We start from the raw sequence: 20618 nt of genomic DNA, 5'->3' as shown, positions 1-20618 counted from the left end.
TTGTAATTATTGATCAATTAATTTCACTATCTTCTTAACTTAATCTATATTAAGGTCAAGATCATGTTATCAAATTACATTCCAGAGCTGGGATTTATATTCTGGTCCCGCAATCAGTCTCCTGGGACACACTGCAATTTCTCATCTCTCGTTATAGAAAAATTTGCCCTTAGCAAATGTCAGAGAAGAACATCCCCAGCAATTTCTCGTATCAATCAATCCAAGCAAATATAATGGGCTTGCTTTTCCCCAGAGCTGAAGTCACCTCCTGGCAGGAAATTAAGTGATGGGCGCTGAGTCAGAGCACTGAGCTGAAGCCCAGGGCCATGCAAGAATGAGAATTTGGAGACTTAAGTTTTCCTCATCTATGAGAGTACTCATTTTTGGTATTCTGGCAAGTTTTACCATCTTCTTTCATCTGGTAATATGTCCTGCCCCCACCCCCAGACCGACCAATCATGTTACCCCTTAGCAATAGTGATTGCTCCAAGGGGTGGGCATATGATCACAGAGCCAATCAGAGCTCTTCCCTGGGACTGATCTACTGAAACTAGGGAAATTATTGTTTCTTAAGATTGCAGGGTAAGAGCACAGGACTAGAAATCAGGAGGCCTGGGTTCTAGTCCTATTTTGATCATGGGCACATCATTCAAATTCTCTGAACCTCCATTTCTTCATCTGAAATTAGGTGCAGGTCAGAGAGAATTGTATTAACAATTGCTTTGCCACCCCCAGCCACCCCCCCACACAAGTATACACTTTCTTTTGGCCCCAAAAGGATGCATTTCTACAACAACTTTGGCTTTATTTTCCAACAAGAGGGACACTTTAAGGTTTGCTGAGGGAAATGAGAAGAAATGCTAGCCCAAAGTGGGGCTCCTTGGATGCTGCCACCACCTGCGCTGCTCTCTTCCCCCCAACCCTCCCCAAGACCCTTTAGGACAGTGGTTCTCAACCTTCCTAATGCCGTGACCCTTTAATACAGTTCCTCATGTTGTGGTGACCCCCAACCATAAAATTATTTTCGTTGCTACTTCATAACTGTAATTTTGCTACTGTTATGAATCGTAATGTAAACATCTGTGTTTTCCGATGGTCTTAGGCGACCCTGCTAGCGGTTCTCAACCTGTGGGTCGCAACCCACAGGTTGAGAACCACTGCTGTAGAGCCTAAGACCATCGGAAAATAATTTTATGGTTGGGGGGTCACCACAACACGAGGAACTGTATTAAAGGGTCGCGGCATTAGGAAGGTTGAGAACCACTGCTTCAGGAGAAGGCTCTTCTAGCTGTCATCTAACTCTTCAAACCTCAATGTGCTCTCAGACGGAAGAACTACAGTGACACCATTGGGCATTGTGCCGTACCAAATAAACATGCACAGTTGGAGGCTATCTGCCGTATAATCTTAGAAACCTGCTGGAGCTGGATTAAATGAAGCTGATGACCAGACCAAGTTGTCAGGCATGGCCATTCTCATTCCCTCATCTAATCAAAACTCAGCCAGATAATTCTAGTTCCTGCGTGACAGAGAATTTAGGAGAAAGTATCTAGGCCACTAGAGATCTTAGAATGTAAATTCCCTGAGAGCACAGATTTGTGTTTAGTTTGTCCATCACCACATCTCCAGCATTAGAACCAATAATGTTTATTCAGTCAATAAATACTTGACTGAATAAACTCTGACAGCCCGATAGTGTCAGTGATTAGCCCAAGTTTGCCCAAGCAGGGTCAGAGTTGAGCCTAGACCTCAGGGACAGAGAAAGAGGAGAGAATCTATATATATAAAACCCTAATATGCAAATAGACCGAACGGTGGAACAACCAAACAACTGGTCGTTGTGACGTGCGCTGACCACCAGGGGGCACGTGTGGAACATGGTAGGCATTGGCTATGGCGGGATGGTGGAGCAGGTGAGCAGGGGCCCCAGACCAAGGCTGGGCGCCGGTCGCTGTCATCAGGGAGCCTCTGGTTGTTACTGAAAATTCTTTGCTCCCACATGCCGCAGTCCTGCCCAGCGCTCACACCCACTGCCTATGCCGGAGCCGCCGCTTGCACCTGCTGCCGGCGCTGGCCCCACTCATACCCGATCACTCAGCACCATTAGCAGGTGCGAGAGCCGCAGCTGCCGGCCCCAATTGCCCCTGAGGGCTTCTCCACCTCCCCCTGCTCCTGAGGGGCGATCATCGGGGCCCGCAGGTGCCTCTTGCACCCACTGCTGGTGCCGGCCCCAATTGCTCTGCACTGTCAGCCGGTGCGAGTGGGGCCGGCGCCATCAGCGCATAGGAGCGGTGGCAGTGGGAGCGGGGCTGCCGGGGGCCATGGTGGGAGGGGCCAGGCAGGGGTGCAGAGGAGGGGCCAAGAGCCGCCCCTGTGCCCACCTCAGCCTTGTGGCCCACAGTTCCTTTCAAGGTGCACAAATTCGTGCACTGAGCCCCTAGTAAATAATAATTGTTTAGAGGTCTTACTATGTGCCAGATATTATTACCATAAAAATTAGACAGTATTTTACTTAATTCTTTCAACACTATGTGGTAGGTACCACTATTATCCCCGTTCTACAGATAAAACTTATCTAGCAGGTCACAGAGCAGGGGTATTGATCCACTCATTTGGCAAATAGTTACTGAGCACCTGCTATCTCCCAGCACAATGTCTAGCACTGGGGATACAATGGTGAACAGGATAGACCCGGAGCTTATATTCTAGTGTGGGAGACATTGAGTCAACAGGTAAAAACACAAACAAGAGCCTGGCTGGTGTGGCTAAGTGGTTGATCATTGACCTATGAACCAAGATTGTAGGCTTGACCCCCAGTGGGAAGGGTGCAGGAGGCAGCTGATCAATAATTCTCTCTCATCATTGATATTTATCTCTCTCTCTCTCCTTTCTCTCTGAAATCAATAAAAACATGCTTAAAAACAAACAAACAAAAACCCTTACAATTACCTTATAAGCTGCAGAAACACAGAGGGTGCCTAAGACACATTTGTGGAGATAGTGGGGTTGGTTGAAGGAAAGGCTTGACTGGAGGACGTCTTATCTGACGTTGGAGTTACTAGAGGAGGAGGCAGCCATGTGTTCATGTTGTTATGGCTGTGTAACAGATTCCCCAAACACATACAGGTCTGGCTTAAACTCAAGCCAACATCTCTTATGCTCAAAAATCCTTGGGGTCTGGAATCCAGGCAGGGCACAGCAGGGGCAGTTTGTCTGTGTTCCATGGCGTCTGTGGCCTCAGCTGTAAGACTCTAAGGCTGGGGCTGGACTCACCTGGAGACCAGTTCGCTCACATGTCTAGTGGTTGATGGCTGGAGGCCTCAGTTCCTGTGTCATCTCTCTGCTTGGGTAGTTTGGATTTCCTCAAAATATAATGACTGGTCCCCAGAGCGAGAATCCCCCCAAAACTACATCCTTTTAATGACCGAGAATTTATATGCCTTTGCAATATACAACCTAAATAAAAATTTCTTTTAAAATGCATTAACAACTTAATATTGTGCACTTGTTAGGGTCCAGGGCCTGTGCAACAAAACATCGCATGGATTAATTCATTTTATCCTTACAACCCTATGCAGTAGAAACTTTTATAAACCCCGTTTTACAGATGAAGCACAGAGGTTAATTAAGTGCACACTGGTCACACAGCTAGCAAGGGTGCAGGGTCCGGATTTAAACCAGGCAGCCCATGTCTGTAACCTATACCGGCCACCAAGTAGCTTTCAGACCTGCACCCTGCCCAGTTCCCAGCAAGACTGCAGCTCCCACATCCCTCCTGGCTAGACTGTCTGCAGCCAAGGGTCACCAGGCCAAGGTCTCCGCGCTCAGGAGCCTTAGTCACTCGTTCACTATGTTGTCCAAGAGGGTCTCTCCGTTTTTTGTTAAATACACGAGAAGTGCAACGCTGGGAAGTTCTTCCCGAGGTCTAACCTCTGACCGTTTGGCACAGCCTACGTAGGAGCCCTTGAGCGCGGCGCAGAGCCGCGGCGCCTGAACCCGCGGCCACTAGGGGTCGCCGCCGCGTCCCCGGGCGGGAGGGCGGAGCGGCGCAGATCGCCGGGAGCATGTGGACGCTCGGGCCCCGCCGGGCTTGCCGGCCTCCTGTCCGGCTCGGCGCTCCGGGGCTCGGCCCAGACCCGAGCTGGGACCCTGCGGCCCGCGAGGAGCATCGCACTCGGCGGCCGCCGATACCTGCGCGCCGGGACCGCTGCGGCCTGCGCGCCCCGCCAGGCGGTGAGTACCCGCTCGGACGCCGCCCGGGCCGCGCGCCGACGCAGAGACGCGCACGCCGGCGACGCTCTGCGCACGCGCGCCGCCCGGCTCCCGCGGAAACCGCGCGGGCGGCGGGGCTGAGCGGGGCCGGGTCTGTGCAGACAGAGCAGTGACCGGCGTAGGATGTGCTGTGGCTGTCACTGCGGTTGTCACGGCTACTCTGACTGCTCCTTCAGAGCCAACCTTTTTAAACAAGTCGCCTGCGCTCCGCACCCCCTTGTCCTCCTCGGTTCACCTCTCAGCCCGTGCCCTCTGCCTTCTTTCCAGCCAAGGGCATGATGGCTCACGAGCCAAAACTGGCAGCCTCTGACCCCTTCTCTTAGTGGGAACCAGAGGGGCCTTTGGAGAATGCAAATATTGTCACCAACCCCTTATAGCCTTCGGTGCCCTCCCCCCCCCCCCCCCCCCCCCAGGATGAAGTCCAGTGGAGGCTCTCCCTGTGCCATCTCCACTCAGGCTGCACCCCTCTTCTCTCCCTTCACAGGTCCCTGCCCTCCTGCCCTGGGGTAGATCATCTGCGAGGGCCCCCTCTCTAGCTCTCTACTCACTAGCACCCCACCCACTCCCGTTATTTTCTCCGCTGGCCAGCTGGTCAGTAGGGTTGGACGTAACGCAGACTCGCTGGATGTTCAGCAGTTATGTAGCGAAAGAAATTCAACAGGTCCCATTGTCTCCTGCAGATCTTTTGATTAATCAGATCTGTCTGCAGTCAGACCCTCTTCTGGGCGGCAGGGACTTCTGCCTCGTGCTGTTCCTTGTTGCTCATTTTAGTCAAGTTCTAGGAGTCACTGATGCTTCAGGGTGTCACCTGTGCTAATAGCCTATGATGGCGAACCTATGACACGCGTGTCAGCACTGACACGCGTGGCCATTTCTGATGACATGCGGCCGCTGAGGCGGCCGCATGCCGAGGATGAAACATTTGCTGCTCCTGAGGATGAAACATTTGCGAAATAATGTTTTTTCCTCAAAGTGACACACTACCCGAGTTATGCTCAGTTTTTTGGCTAAGTTTGACACACCAAGCTCAAAAGGTTGCCCATCACTGGCCTAGATGGAGCAGCGCTGCCCAGTAGAACTTCCTGTGACGATGGACCACAGCCACGTGAGACCACAGGACACTGGAAATGTGGCCCATGCGACGAAGGGAATGGCTTTTTACATTTTATTTTATTGCAATAAAATTACATTTAAATGCTGCATGTGGCTCGTGGCTACCGTACTGGATAGCACAGGCTCAGAGAGAGACTCATTGTAATACATTCAAAGAAAGTGAAAAGTGCTGAGAAATATCCCTGGAAAACTCTAACATGGTTAGTCTCCAATGTAGAAGTGGTGATATTTAAACTTTCACGAATGGACTGTAATATACTGAGAAATTGTAATGTTCTTCCTAACTTTGGCTTTAGGGTTTGAGCCTCTACTGCCTCAACCAGATTCTCAGTGTCAAAAAGCAGAATGTCTGTTTGATGAACTTGAGGACAACAGGAAGTTTGGGCAACCCAGGGTAAGATAAACATACCTTCCTCATCAGATCTCTCTCTCTCTCTCTCTCTCTCTCTCTCTCTCTCTCTCTCTCTCTCTCCCTCTCCCTCTCCTTCTCCCTCTCCTTCTCCCTCTTCCTCTCCCCACCCCAACAAACACACCAACATATATACTACACACACACACACTTCTATTAACTTTTTTTCCCTTTTCTCTTACCTAGACCATCCCATACGGAACCCATTTTCTCCCTCGGCAGCATCACTCACATACATCTGTCCGCATCACTGTCTGCCATGTTATTTTTCATGAAGTATTACATTTTATGAATGTACCATAATTCATTGACCCCATCCCCTAATGTTGGACATTTAGGTTGTTTCCAGAGTTTTGTTATTATTCTCTTTGATGTCTTAGTCGTTAGGGTAGTACTTCACTGTGCTCTGCGTGGTCAAGGCCAGGCCGCCCTGTCCAGGTCTCTTCCACAGAAAGGGGCAAGAGCATGGAAGGCCTGGAAGTGGCACTTGACCCTCACTCACATTTTAGTGGGAAGGACTTGGTCACATGGCCCCACCTAGCTGCAGGGAAGGCTGGGAAACGCAGTCTTGTGGGTGCCCTGGAGGAAGGCAGGGATGGGCTCTGGTGGAAAGCTGCCAGGCACTGCTCCAGTTTACCCTCTGCCACTGATCCCTGCACGGACCCCCTTCCACCCTCCACACACACTGCCTCCAGTCCCAAGGCTGCCACTGCAGCCCATGTGGTCTGTCATCTACCTCAGAGGTCAACATGTCCAGGTGCTGTACCGGCCTCTCTCTCAGGCCTGGGCGTGGCATCTCTGACTTACACTCACACACACACACACACACACTCACTCTCACACTCACACACACACACACACACACACACACACATACAGCAGGGCAAGATAACGACCACCACAACTCCCATTCAGAAGCGAGACATGTCCCTGGCCTGTGGTAGCGACAGAGTCCCCCTAGACAACACTGGGACAACTGGCAGAGGGGGATGTTCCTCCATGAAACCCCAGTTCTGCCACCAGGAGTATCCTCCTTGGCCCCAGGGGAGGCAGGCAGTGGGGAGCGTGTCCTGCTTGGGGTCAGGCAGCCTTTGCTGCCCACTTCCTGCTGGTAGCACTTGGGCTTTCAAAGGCCCTCATGACTTTAAGGCTTCAGCAGGCTCTTGTAGGCCAGACTCATTTTTCTCTGATAACAGCATTTTTCTCAAAAACCTAGTAGGCTTCTGACCTCTTTACCCTGAGTCAGTCCTGTAGCCAGTAGCCACATCCAAATTTCTCCCGTGGGTGGAAGCCCCGGGCTGCCTTATTTTTTGCATCCTCACCCCATGCTCAGCTCACTCAGTCTGTTTTTGCACCAGGACTGGATCCTCCTTTTGTCTTCACGAGAGGCCTTTGTTGTTCAGGGCCCACATTCTCCTTTGGCTTTTCCGTCTGTGTGCAGCCTTTAGTCCCCCAACGCTTAGTTTCGTCCCACCGACCTGCAGCTGTGCCAGTTCTCGCCTGGTTCACCTTTTCCATGCCGCACCAACTAACAGCAAGGAGCCTCCCGTACGCCGGAACATTCTAACCATCCCCACAACTACAGGTGTTGGCCTCCCAGGCAGCGGGTTCACGGGACCTCGAGAGCGCCCGGCCTGTTGTATCCGTGTTCGTTGGCCCCTCCACACAGCCTCCGAGCCAGTGCTGCGAGCTGCCTGCGTTAGGTTTTTGCTTTGTTGGCACCATTTCCAGCTCCTCCCCGCACGGAGTCTCTGCTGCTGTCCCCTTGTCCCTGCAGGTGGACTCTCAGGCTCGGTGGGGCTCTCGCAGGATGCCCAAGTGCAATTCCCCTCTTCAGGGTCTACTTCTGGCTTCTGGGAAGCTCACCTTTGTTCTGCTGTGAGTAGGAGGGCAGCCCACTCCTGCTGTGGCCCAACTGGCTGCTGTCAGGTAGCACCTGCCAAGCTCTTGCCCTTGGACTTTACGCCTGAGTCAGCTGCGTCTTTATGTTCCCACACTCCTCAGGACGCATGTCAACCTCTGCTCCAGGTTCTCGCCAACACACCCAACCAGGCCCACCACTCTCTAAAGAAGAGCCCCTTACCACCTCCTAATCAGTCCTGTGACCTTCCCCACATCTTACCCTTGAGGCGGGGGGTGGGTGGTCATATGGCAGCTCTTTCTGTCTTGCATGAATTATCTAACAGCCACTGGTGTCTCACCTTAGGCCTCCTGGAAACTCAGACGATGGCGTTGTCTGGGACACGCCTTGTAGCCTACACCTATTTCCTCATAGAGGCACCAAAGCTCATACAAGAAGGTTTATCAGAGCAGTGTTTTTATTGTTATAATTCACATACCCTGAAATTTACCATTTAAAAAGTGTACCGTTTTGTGGTTTTGAGAATATTCACAGGTTGTGCAACTTTCACCACAAACTCCAGAACATTTTCATCATTCCACAAAGAAACAGTATGCCCGTTAATAAACTCTCCCCATTCCTCCCTTCTCCAAGCCCCTGACAACCACTAATCTACTTTCTGTCTCTATGGATTTATAGCAGTTTCTTAAAATTGAAAAATAAGAGTGTCTCCAAGTTATAAGTGTACAGCTTGATAAATTTTTTAAAAAATGAACATAGCGTGTAACTCAAAAATAGCTCAAGAAGTAGAATGTTACCAGCCCCTAAAAACAAGCCTCCTGCTCATTTCTAGTTATTAACCCCTCCCTGCCCCAGAGTAACTACCATTCTGATTTCCAATAGCCTGGATTAATTTTGCCTGGTTGTTTACTTTATATGAACTGTATCATTAAATCTAAATGTTTGTATGTGGCTTCTTTCAGTCACCGTTATGTTTGTGAGATTTGTCCATATTGTTATATTTATAAGGATTTCTGTTTTGCTATATAGTATTCCATTGCATGAATATACCACAGTTTATCTGTATTACCTGTGGTTACTGGGGCAGTGTGCAGTCTGGGGCTATAGGGTACTTCTGCTATGAACATTCTAATATAGTGCATATCTTTTGGTGAACCTAGGTATGCATTTCTTTTTTTATTATTAAAGTGTAGTATAGCCCTGGCCAGTTTGACTCAGTGGATAGAGCGTTGGCCTGGGGACAGAAGGGTCCCGGGTTCGATTCCAGTCAGGGGCACATGCCCGGGCTGCGGGCTCAATCCCCTGTAGGGGGGCGCGTAGGAGACAGCCAACCAATGATTCTCTCTCATCATTGATGTTTCTATATCTCTCTCCCTCTCTCTTTATTAATATAATAAAAATATATATTTTTAAAAAGTATAGTACAGTACAGTATAGTTTTATTATAAAGTGTAATATACAATATTATATTAATCTCAGGTGTAGAACAGAGTGATTCAACATTTACATGCCTTAGGAAATGATCACCTCAATAATCCAGTAACCATCTGTCACCCTACAAAGTTATTGCGCCATTATTAACTGCATTCCCTGCGCTGTACATTACATCCCCATAACTTATTTATTGTATAACTGGAAGTTTGTACCTCTTCATTCCCTTCACTTATTCTGCCCCTCCCCCACCCCCGCCACTTCGGCAACCATCACTTTGTTCTTATATCTGTGAGTCTGTTTCTGCTTGGTATGCATTGCTGTTGGGTATATACCCGAGTGTGGAACGAACGGCATTTGTCTATATGCACTTTAGTAGAAACTGCCCCATAGTTTTCCAAACTGATTGTCCCACTTACTGGCCCATCAGCAGTAAATGAAAGCTCTGCTTGCTTCACTTCCTGGCCAACTCCTGACATTACCTGTCTCTTTCATTTTAACCGTTCTGGAGGTATCGTATAGCAATTTTAAAAATTTTCCTGAAGATTGACAAAGTTTTACACTTGTTCATATGTTCATTGGCCATTGGAGATCTTTTTATTGAATGAAATCTGTTCAAGTATTTTACCCATTTTTCTTTTTTTTTACTTTTTAAAAAAATATATTTTATTGATTTTTTACAGAGAGGAAGAGAGAGGGATTAGAGAGTTAGAAACATCGATGAGAGAGAAACATCGATCAGCTGCCTCCTGCACACCTCCTACTGGGAATGTGCCCGCAACCAAGGTACATGCCCCCGACCGGAATCGAACCTGGGACCCTTCAGTCCACAGGCTGATGCTCTATCCACTGAGCCAAACTGGTTTCAGCTACCCATTTTTCTATTGGGTTTTCTTTTTCTTACTGATTGGTAAGAGTTCTTTATACATTCTAGATATAAGTCCTTTTTCAGATGTGTGTAATGCATATACTTTACCCCACTTTGTGGTTTGCTGGACATAAATTTTAATTTTAAAAGCAATGGAAACCTCATCGTCCAGCTGAAGGGGATAGGTTGAGTAAATAATCTTCTATAATAATAAAAGCATAATATGCTAATTAGACCAGCTGTCCTTCTGGACGACCTTCCGGACAAAGCCAGGACTGCGAAGGAAGCCTGGGTCCCCGGTGCCAGAGGGAAGCCGGTGCCAGCAGCTGGAGGAAGGAAGGCCTACTCTTGCATGAATTTCGTGCATCAGGCCTCTAGGATAAAATAAAATATTATGAAAGTCCATATGTGCTAATATGGGACAATTTCCAAGACATATTAATGAAAACTATAATGTGCTTCATTTGTATATGGAAAAGAATATAACATTTTTAGAAGGATACAGAAGAGGCTGTCATCATAGTTGACTCTGGGGATGAGGCTGCCTGTTTGGGAAGAAAAGCTTACTTTTCTCTTAGTCCTTCATACTGTTTTGTTTTGTTTTGTTTTATTTATTTTAGTTGATCCTCACCCAAGGATATTTTTTTCCATTGACTTTTAGAGGGAGTGGAAGGGAAGGATGGAGGGGGAAAGAGAGAGAGGGAGAGAAACATCGATGTGAGAGAGACATATTGATTGGTTGCCACAACTGGGACGGGGAATCGAAGCTGCAACCCAGATAAGTGCCCTTGACCAGGAATCGAACCTGAGACCCTTCAGTGTGTGGGCCGACATTCTTAACTACTGAGCAACACTGGCCAGGGCTGTTTAAATTTTCACTCTGTACATGTTAGCTATTTTCCATCAGTTTTATAAATCTCAATGAAAAGTAAATGTGGTGATTTGATGTTAGTAAAACGAAGCGGTTTGGTGATCGTGTGTGTTTGGTGGTTTTTGTTTCCCTGCAGCTCCTTGGATGAGACCACCTATGAAAGACTGGCTGAGGAGACCCTGGACTCCTTGGCAGAGTTTTTTGAAGACCTTGCAGACACACCTTACACGTGTGAAGACTATGACGTCTCCTTTGGGGTACCTCTTCACTTATTTTCATTTTCCTGTTTCCTCCCTAAGAACCTTAGCTCACTAAAATAAAGGATTCCCCTCCAGCAGAGGGAAGCATCCAACAGCACGTGGTGAAGGGGGAGACCAAAAGGCTTGGGTTCGCGTTCCAGCCCTGCTCCACGGGCTTGTAACCTTGGGTGCGTCACTCACCTTCTTTGATCCTCATTTTTGCTGAAAAATACAGATTCTGAAGCTTCATTCGAGACCCGTAAAGATAATCCAGAAAGGGACCCAGCATGTGTTTGTCTCATCAGGCAGGCGTGTGGAACACTGAACGAGACCACTAGTTTTAGGTAGGGTAAGATATTGCTGAGAAATATTCCGACTATACTGACAGGGGCCCCACTCCTGGGAGATTCTGATACAGCAGGTCAGGGTGCATTCATAGGAAGCATTTATTTTCAAAGCTCAACTGAAATTCTAATGTACATCCTTGGGTCCCATCCCTAAAAGTTTTTATTTTTTTTTTAATATATTTTTATTGATTTCAGATATGAAGGGTGAGGGAGAGAGAGATAGAAACATCAATGATGAGAGGGAATCATGGATCAGCTGCCTCCTGCATGCCTGCTACTGGGGATGGAGCCCACAACTGGGCATGTGCCTTTGATGAGAATCGAACCTGGGACTCTTCAGTCCGCAGGCCGACGCTCTATCCACTGAGCCAAACCAGCTAAGGCCCTAGGAGGTTTTATTTAACGGATACGGGGTGCAGCCCAGACAAGGCATTGTGGTTTTAAAGTTTTTTAAATCCCCTCCCCAGTTGACTGTAATACACAGCTTAGGCCAGAACTGCCGGACTGAATGAAACTTGAGCCCCAGATCCTGGAAGCCAAGGGCTTGCTGGTCTAAACCGACTGGCCACCAGGTGGCAGACCTTGGCAGTTGTCAGCCTTTGGATTTAGAATCACTGTATTGCTTAGGCCTTTGGGAGCGGTTCTTTTTTGCCGTTGGGAGAAAATCCCCTGCAGAGGTTAATCCTCTTGACAGCACTTAATTAATATCGGGAAATGTCATGAAGTGTGCATGTTGGATTAAACCGTGGAATTATTTAGGACACCCAGCTGTCAGGCTAAAGTGATAGAAATACTGTTGGATATGGCTGGTGGAGCTCTGGATCGAGAAGGGACCCCCTCAGAGGGAGCAAGCAGCCTGGCCGGTGTGGCTTAGTTGGTTGAGCATCATCCCATGCACCAATAGGAGCAGGCAGCAAAGTCTGGTTGTAAGGACAGCAGGGTCTTGGTAAAAAAAAAAAAATAGAGACAATGGGCAAGACAGGAATGAATGCCATCCAGGCTAACCTACATATTTCACATATAAGACATGTCAATGTAAGAAGCTTTCAAACCTTTCGAGAATTTTTGTGAGTTTTTTGAGCCAAATTGACAACAATGGCCGGGAAGCAAAATCTCAACAGGTTGAGAACATGCTCTGGAAAAATGGCAGTTCTGCACCCTGCTTTATAGATTACAATCAAAAGGGGACAGAGAGGACGTAAGTGGGTTACATGAAATCCATTGGTGATAGATTAGGGAGGCAGGAGAAGGCAATGAGGGGAAACTTCTGGAATTGGATAAAAAGTAAAATGATAGCCCTGGCCGGTTTGGCTCTATGGTTAGAGCATTATCGGCCCGACGGCTGAAGGGTTTCAGGTTCGATTCTGGTCAAGGGCACGTAACTCACGGTTGCAGGCTCGATCCCCAGCCCAGTCCAAACGTGTGCAGGAAGCAACCAGTCCATGTCTCTCTCCCTCCCGCCCCCCTCTTTCTCTCTTTCCTCTCCTCTTCCCCTTCCACTCTCTCTAAAAAGACAATCAATGGAAAAAGTATCCTCAGGTGAGGATTAACATAAAATAGACCCAGACTTCTTTTACACGGATGGGGATGGGAATACAGGGTAGTTAACAGTCAATAATTAACTCGATGACAATGGGGCTTTGTGACCTCTGCTCTGGTGCAGTATCTAATCTTTGAGGGGGTCCAGAAAAAGGAAATCACTTAGACATTCCAAAAGTATGGATGCAAAAAGACAACAGGCTTAATTAAGGTAAAGATTGACTTTTGTCAGGGAAGATTCCGGCCTAGGACATGACCGCCTGCCATAAACTGCCGTTAGTTGGGACGTTTTCATTTCAGACCATCCTGTGTGGCTGCTCTAGGTCTCTGGGTTGTGAGGCCGCCCCGCAGGCCTCCCCGGAGCTTGTCGGGTGGAGTGCAGACAGCAGAACACCTCTAACTCTGCTCCTTGAGCTTTCTTGGAATACCGTCTCTCCTGCCCTCGGGGCTCTGGGGAGAAGAAATTTTACTCTGCGCTCCTGGGTTCTTTCAGCTGCTCTAATAAATCTACAGAAGACAGGTTAACAAGGGGAAATAACCAAATTTAATTACATACAACACAGGGGAACCCCACATATACGTGAGAGTCGGAAACCCCATATACATGAGAGGTTCAGGGACCGACAGTTAAAATGAGGTATGGATGGCATCCTGAGCTGAGGATGAGGTGCGGCGCCATGGGGCTTCCGAGGGGAGGAAGGTCATTGCAGGACAATAAAGAGAGCAAATGTTTTGTTATTAGAAGTCTGCCCTGTCATATAAATACGCCATAAAAAGTTATTTCTGGTAATAACTTTTATTATGGTCAAGGCCCCAAACATAAATCCCTTAAGGGAGAGGTAAATGTTTCTCTTGGGGCCGCAGGGTCTCCATGGCCTTGCACTCAAAATAATCCACGTGCCAAAGTGGCACATGTTGGGGAGGCCTGTTCTGAACCGCTCCAGGGTCCCGTTGGGCGTGAAGCCCTCTAGCTGCTCCAGGCAGACGGGTCCTGCCTTGCCCAGCACTCTGAGGGTGACTGTGGAGCACGGTCACCCTGTGTTCTAATTGTCTGTCTGCACATCCACTCCCATGATGGGACTGACTTCCTGGCAGAGGGACACTGTCCGTTCTTGGTACCCCAACGCCCGGAGGAACATTGCCAAGTGATAATGTTGACTCACGGTGTAAACGAAATGGGGCCCACGTTCCTCTCCAAAACACACTTTCATTGATGCTACTCAGCATTTATAGATATTTTGCCAACTTGCTGCTGGCCAAGTGGGCAAATGAAAACAGTAATCCAGATACACCCAGGAATGCATTCGTTCTAAGAGAGAGGGAGAGGGAGAGAGAGAGAGAATTTGCTTGTTGCCATGTTCCTTCATGCACTCAGTTGCTGACCTATTACTGCTATAGAGCACGGGTTTCTTAACCTTTGGGGGTCAGAACCTGTAAGAATCTTCCTGCTCTAGACCCTCACCTGAGAAAAACTTCTCCACACACCCATCTGCACAGTTTTAGCTTCAAGGTGGGAGGCAGTTTGCAGATCCCTTGAAAACCACCTCTGGGTCTCAGGTTACAGACACTTGCTTCATAGTCATTATTCTTAGTCCTCAATGGGAAGTCAGTGTCTGTTTTAGGAGTGTTGGAAAGCCGCAAATACTAGAAATCCCCTAACTTAATGTGCTGCCCCATATGTGTCTATTTCCATAAGTCAGTTGGTGACAACAGAAATGGCTATGTTTGCTTCCACTTGTGTAGAGCTGCTATTGACGGGCAGGAATGAATGAGCCTCGCCAGCTGTGGCCGGGGTCTGTTCTGATTAACCGGTGCCTGTATTTCAGCAGCTGCTACTAGTAAAATGTCTCTGACTCTCACACACGCCGCCGCCTTTAAATCTGTCCGCATTCCCAAAACAGACTCAGAGGGCTACCTCAGGAATAGCAATAGAGAACAAAGCGGCCTCCTCATCTGGTCTATTGCAGACAGTTCCAAACGCAGTACCAACTCCTGGAGAACCAGAAAGGCAGCTCGTTTCCTTCCTGCTCTCGCACTTTCCTTCCGAAGTAGCTTCAGGCTCCACAGAGGGGGGAGATCTAATGACACACAATGAACAGGAAGGAGGTGGGGGTGGTGCGTGTTGAGACTTTCTGCCTTGCATAACTTGGCCCTTAACTTTGACCCAAGTTATCACAGTACCCGTTTATCCACCGCTTCTGCTCCCTCATTCATTCATTCATTCATTCATCCACAAATGTATTTTGTATCCATCTAGTATTTTGCATAAAGGATGGGTGTTCTCGACACTGAAGATGCTAGGATGAACAGACAGATCTGCTCACAAGATGCTTCAAGTAGGGGAGGGGAGGGGGCACATTCACATTTACATCATTTATTTTCCCAACGTCCCTATAATTTCTCTGCTTCTTTTTAATCAGAAAAAAAAAAAAGTTATTAAAAAATAACCCAATAGCATCCTCCCATCCAGGCCCAGCAGTTAGGTTATTCCTGGTACTTTCCCCATCTTTTCCATAGCTCTGTGTGTGTGTGAACCAAACACAAAATGTAAGAACCATTCGGGCCCCTGGTTTGGACAGGGGCTCTGGGAGGCCGAGGGAAAGGACGCTGTGGGTCTCTGCGGGCTGTTCGGGGGTGGGGAACAGCGAGAGGCTCCCCAGCCCCCCAGCTCCAGGAAAGGGAGCTGGCGGTGTAGCTGTTTCTTGACTATCCCGGGAGTTTTAAAGAGACCTCAGGCCTTGGGACTGAAGGGCTCTTTGTTGAAAGAGTGTTTTCAAATTTAAATGAGCATTTATTGAGCCAAGTTGGACCAACTGGTCTTTTGAAGAATTCGGGGCTGTTGTAGAGGGAAATAAAGCTGGGGAGGCGCATCTGAGACGCTGAAGAGATGCCTGGGAAGGGTCTGGGAATAGAAACTCTCGTCTGGAGTGTCTGCCTTCTCCCAGCAGCGTCGGGGCCAAGACAGGCAAAGCGGCTGGCTCAGTTCCTTCCTTCTTTCTTGCCTGGTTTCCTTTTTTTTTTTTTTGTAATGAGCCTATCCTATCTCAGGTTTGGGCCACCGTGGTACTCCAAGAGAGCTGGTGTCTGAGGCTTTTAACGCCCTTTAGCATGTTCCGCTGGCGGTGGAGCACACCAGGCAGAGATGGACGTGCGGATCTTCTGTGCGGCAGCTGTAATACCTCAGACAGGCCCCGCAGCCCTGGGTGCCTGTGCTTCCTCCTCTCTAGAGGGAAAGAAGGATTACTTTCGCCTTGCTGAACTCCCGGGGAAGGAGGGAAGGCACTGTGAGACAGAAGTGTTATGAGTCATCATGGCCTGATTCTGGGAGCAATGTTCTTTCTGCATGACCTTCTTCCTATTTCTAAACACCAAAGACATTTCTTTAGGATGAATATTGCATCCGTATATGAATGCAAAGTGTGGAGATATAACAAAATACGAAGCCATTATGGTGAAGTGATAACTTTTTCCTTTTTTCCTCACCATTTTGTCCACCCGATCCCCTAGAGTGGTGTTTTAACCATTAAACTGGGTGGAGATCTAGGGACCTACGTGATCAACAAGCAGACCCCGAACAAGCAAATCTGGTTATCTTCGCCATCCAGGTATGTTCTGAAGTCAAAGTCTCTCGTTGTTCAGCTTGTTGGAAACGTGACATTGGGGACCACTGAAGAGGGTGCCCCCCTCCTGCTTCAGAGTCTGTCTAAGCGAACCTTTCCTGAGGTCTGACGGCACGCCTCCTTCTCAGGAGGAAAGTTTACTCTGGTTATGTGACTTCTGTCTGTTGATCATTTGGCTGCTGTAAGTGGATATTGGGTTGTGAACGAGATCTAAAGTGAAACGTTTATCACTTGTCAGAACCCGGCCTGGACAGTTTTTCTCTATTAAATCATTGCTCTGCTTTTCAAAAAGCCACTTTTGATATTGCAGCATCTGAACAAGCTGTACTTTGTCTTCAAAGCAAGTTAAAGTTTGACCTCTGGTTTGTTTTGAGCATCTCAGTTAAAGGTTAGTTGAATCCCATTTGCAGAGTTGAGCTGTGTGCTCTGTGGGGGTGGGAGAGTGTTTTACGCCGCTATTCCAGGCACTTAATTCCTGCTGCCTTTTCCATGGATGTGCTTTCAAATCTAGTGGGCTAAAAGGTTGTGTTGAGATGGCCTGTGCTGCATTATGCCCCCCTCATCCCAACCACATCTAGGGAGTACGTTATAATTCAACAAAAACAACTCCAGAAATCACTGTCATTTCTGATAAGCCCTTCATCACAAATTGATTGCTTTTTTAGCCTCTGCTCATTTGAAGTTGAGGGGTTTCACCCTGTGTGGGCCAGTTAGCCTGTTCTCTTTGGCCTCAAACAGTGGTCTCAGCCCTAACCGTGGCCACGCATGAGGGCCATCCATTCTTATCCTTCATCTTCAGAGGAACCAGTATGAGAAACTGGGTGGATCCGCTCAAGTCCAGCCATCAGCTCTGGGGATCTGTGGCTTTGTAAACACTGGGCAGGGCACCAGAAGCCACGGTGATGGCTCCACTAAAAGAATTCTTTGTTGTGTCTGAAAACCGAAAAGTCCATATCGTACTTGGACACACATACCAGCAACATGACCCTATCCCCGCCATGTTTAGAAGCATATACTTCTGGATAATAAATTCCTGGAAATTCCAAGTTGTACTATTTTTTTTAAATCTGTAATTCATGATAGAAATCTGGAGAGAAAATCTGCCAAGCAGACATTTTCTTTCTTTTTTTTTTTTTTTGATAAATATACTGTTAGTGATTTTAGAGAGAGAGGGAGGTAAAGGAGAGAGAGAGAGAGAGAAACATTAATGGGCTGCCTCCTGGGTACACCCCCTACTGGGGATCGAGCTCACAATCCAGGCATGTGCCCCAACCGGGAATCGAACTGTGACCTCCTAGTCCATAGGTCGATGCTCAACCACTGAGCCACACTGGCTGGGCTGTGTAACTATTCTTAAATAGAAAGACCCTGAGACAAGAAGTCAAATATATGCCTCATTAAACATTACTTTCTAGAGCTTCACTCCAGTCAGTGTTTTGGTGGCAACCTCTGTGGAATCAGTGTTTCTGCTAAAGCGTTGTCCTCGGGATGAGCTGTGTGTGTTTTGTCTCGTAGTGGCCCCAAGCGCTACGACTGGACTGGGAAAAACTGGGTGTACTCCCACGACGGCGTGTCCCTCCACGAGCTGCTGGCCGCGGAGATGACGGAAGCCTTCAAAACCAAACTGGACTTGTCTTCTCTGGCCTATTCTGGAAAGGACACTTGATGCCCAGCCCCGTTGGAAAGACAGTGGAAGCTGCAAAGCCAAGACCCAGCTTCCTTCTGCAGCCGAAAGTCTAGTTTGTTCCGGTCCTGCTTTTGAGGGCAGTTGCATTGTGGGTAACAGCTCTGGGAAAAGAATAGGTCACCTCCCACCCTACCTCTGACTTTGGATGATTAATTTCCATAGCGTTTTTGGACTTATTGTCTGATTCCCTCCCTCACGTGATACCCTGTATCTTTACAATGCCTGTATACCCATACCTATATATTTAACCTTGCAACAAAGAAAAATAATAATAAGGAAAAATTCTGAGAGGAGAAATGAATTGGCTTCACTATTTGTTCTTTGAAGGACTTCGTGAAAAACTGCATGAAGAGTGACTGGCTAAACTCACCATTGTCTCAAAATGAGACTCATTAAAGAGGGCTTCTAAGTGTTCCCACGCCTCTTGAAATCATAGACACTTAAGCCTGTTACTATTGAAGTGTCAGTGGCAACTCGGGAATTCTCAAACCGAAGACCATTCTCTTTGTGCTTTGTGTCTGCCAGGGTGTATGTAGCCTGCAAGGGGTGTCTCGGAGATATCGTGCTGTTTCTCCCATACGTACATATACAGGGTGTCCCAAAAAATGTATACACACTTTGAATAATTATTGATCCCAGTGGGTTAAATCTGAAAAGAAAGAAGCATCAACTGAGGCTATCAGCTGTTAAAGTGTGTATACATTTTTTGGGGGACACCCTGTAAATGCACATACACACATTTAAATATGTTTGAGTGTATGTATTCTTTTAATATATTTTTTTTTAATTTTAGGGTCAGTATAGAATCAGCTGCTGCAGCACAGGCCTGAGAATGCAAAAAGTCTCCCAAAGTCAAGAGCGGGGAAAGGCATCTCCATAAGCTCATAGATGTTGTATAATGAGGAAAGGGAGCCGAGGAGGCTCTTTGTAAATGGGGATGGGCCACCCAAATGAGAGAGGTGTTTGTGTTCATGCAAAGACACCTGGCTTACACTTGGCTCAACCCAAAGTGCTGTTTGTCTCTGGGCAAGATTCACATACTGGCTGGACCTCTGTTTTCCTGTGTGTTAGGTGAGACAGGTGGGTTAGATAGAGTATAGTGGATTCCCAGTTCAGACAGCCAGCATTCCTGTCAGGCAACTTAACAGGCTAGCTCAATTATCTCTGCTAGGCGAGGGGATGACAGGAACCATTTTTTTTTAAGCTTTAGAATAAAATACATGATTATTAGGATTATTTGAATGTCCACTGAATTCATGTTCAAATAATAACCTTTATTGTGCCCTGACTGTGCTAATATGCTATAGACTGAATGTTTTTGTTCCCCTAAAATTCATATGTTGAATCCTAATCCCCAAAGTGATGGTATTAGGAGGTGGGGCCTTTGGGGGTGATTAGGTCTTACGGGGTGAGCCCCCGTGAATGGAATCAGTCCCCTTATCAAAGAGGCCCCAGAGAGCTCCCTCACCCTTTCTACCATCGGGGGCACAGCAGCCTGTGAACCAGGCACTGAGTCCGCTGGGACCTTTAGCTCAGACTTCCCAACCTCCACAACTGGGAGAAACAAATTATGTTGCTTGTTAACATCCAGTTTATAGTGTTCTGTCATAGCAGCTTGAATGGACTAAGACGGCCTGCAACACCATATGACCTTATTTTGATACTTTCAGGAACATTAACACTCATCTAAAGTTATATCCATTATTTTCTTACTAAAGAAAGATTTATTTATTTATTTTATATTTTATTGATTTTTTACAGAGAGGAAGAGAGAGGGATAGAGAGTTAGAAACATCGATGAGAGAGAAACACCGATCAGCTGCCTCCTGCACACCCCCCACCGGGGATGTGCCCGAAACCAAGGTACATGCCCTTGACCGGAATTGAACCTGGGACCCTTGAGTCCGCAGGCCGACGCTCTATCCACTGAGCCAAACCGGTTTCGGCGAAAGATTTATTAATAAAACAATGTAAACAGCCCTAGCCAGTTTGGCTCAGTGGATAGAGCATCAGCCTGCAGACTGAGAGGTCCAGGGTTCAATTCGGGTCAAGGGCATATGCCCAGGTTGTGGGCTCGATCCCCAGTAGGGGGTGTGCAGGAGGCAGCAGATCAATGATTCTCATTGTTTCTATCTCTCCCTCTCCCTTCCTCTCTGAAATCAATAAAAATATATTAAATAAATAAAGCACTGTAAACAAATGCTCAATGGGTATTAAAGTATTTCTTTTTTCAGAAAGAACATTATTGTTTAGTTTGGTGGAAATTTTGAGTGTGATAGGTTAGAATCAATGAGAATATAAAATCATTTGTGGCCTGGCTGGTGTAGCTCAGTGATGGGGTGTTGACCCATGAACCAAGAG

At 47.5% G+C, this 20618-nt stretch overlaps 1 protein-coding gene across 1 annotated transcript; it reads left to right on the top strand.

The window, feature by feature from the left end:
- The first annotated feature begins 4049 nt into the window (after positions 1–4049).
- FXN (frataxin) lies at positions 4050–20109 on the top strand. Its single transcript, XM_079789585.1, is given in 6 exon segments — positions 4050–4097; positions 4099–4233; positions 5682–5779; positions 10962–11082; positions 16458–16555; positions 18086–20109. Coding segments are annotated over 6 exon segments (636 nt in total). The 5' UTR covers positions 4050–4064; the 3' UTR covers positions 18237–20109.
- The last annotated feature ends 509 nt before the right edge of the window (positions 20110–20618 follow it).

Source organism: Cnephaeus nilssonii, assembly GCF_951640355.1.
Source record: "Cnephaeus nilssonii genome assembly, chromosome: 14".
In the NCBI taxonomy this organism is placed as follows: domain Eukaryota; kingdom Metazoa; phylum Chordata; class Mammalia; order Chiroptera; family Vespertilionidae; genus Cnephaeus; species Cnephaeus nilssonii.
The sequence above is the reverse complement of the archived record's forward strand: the minus strand, read 5'-3'. Positions and strand labels throughout refer to the sequence as shown.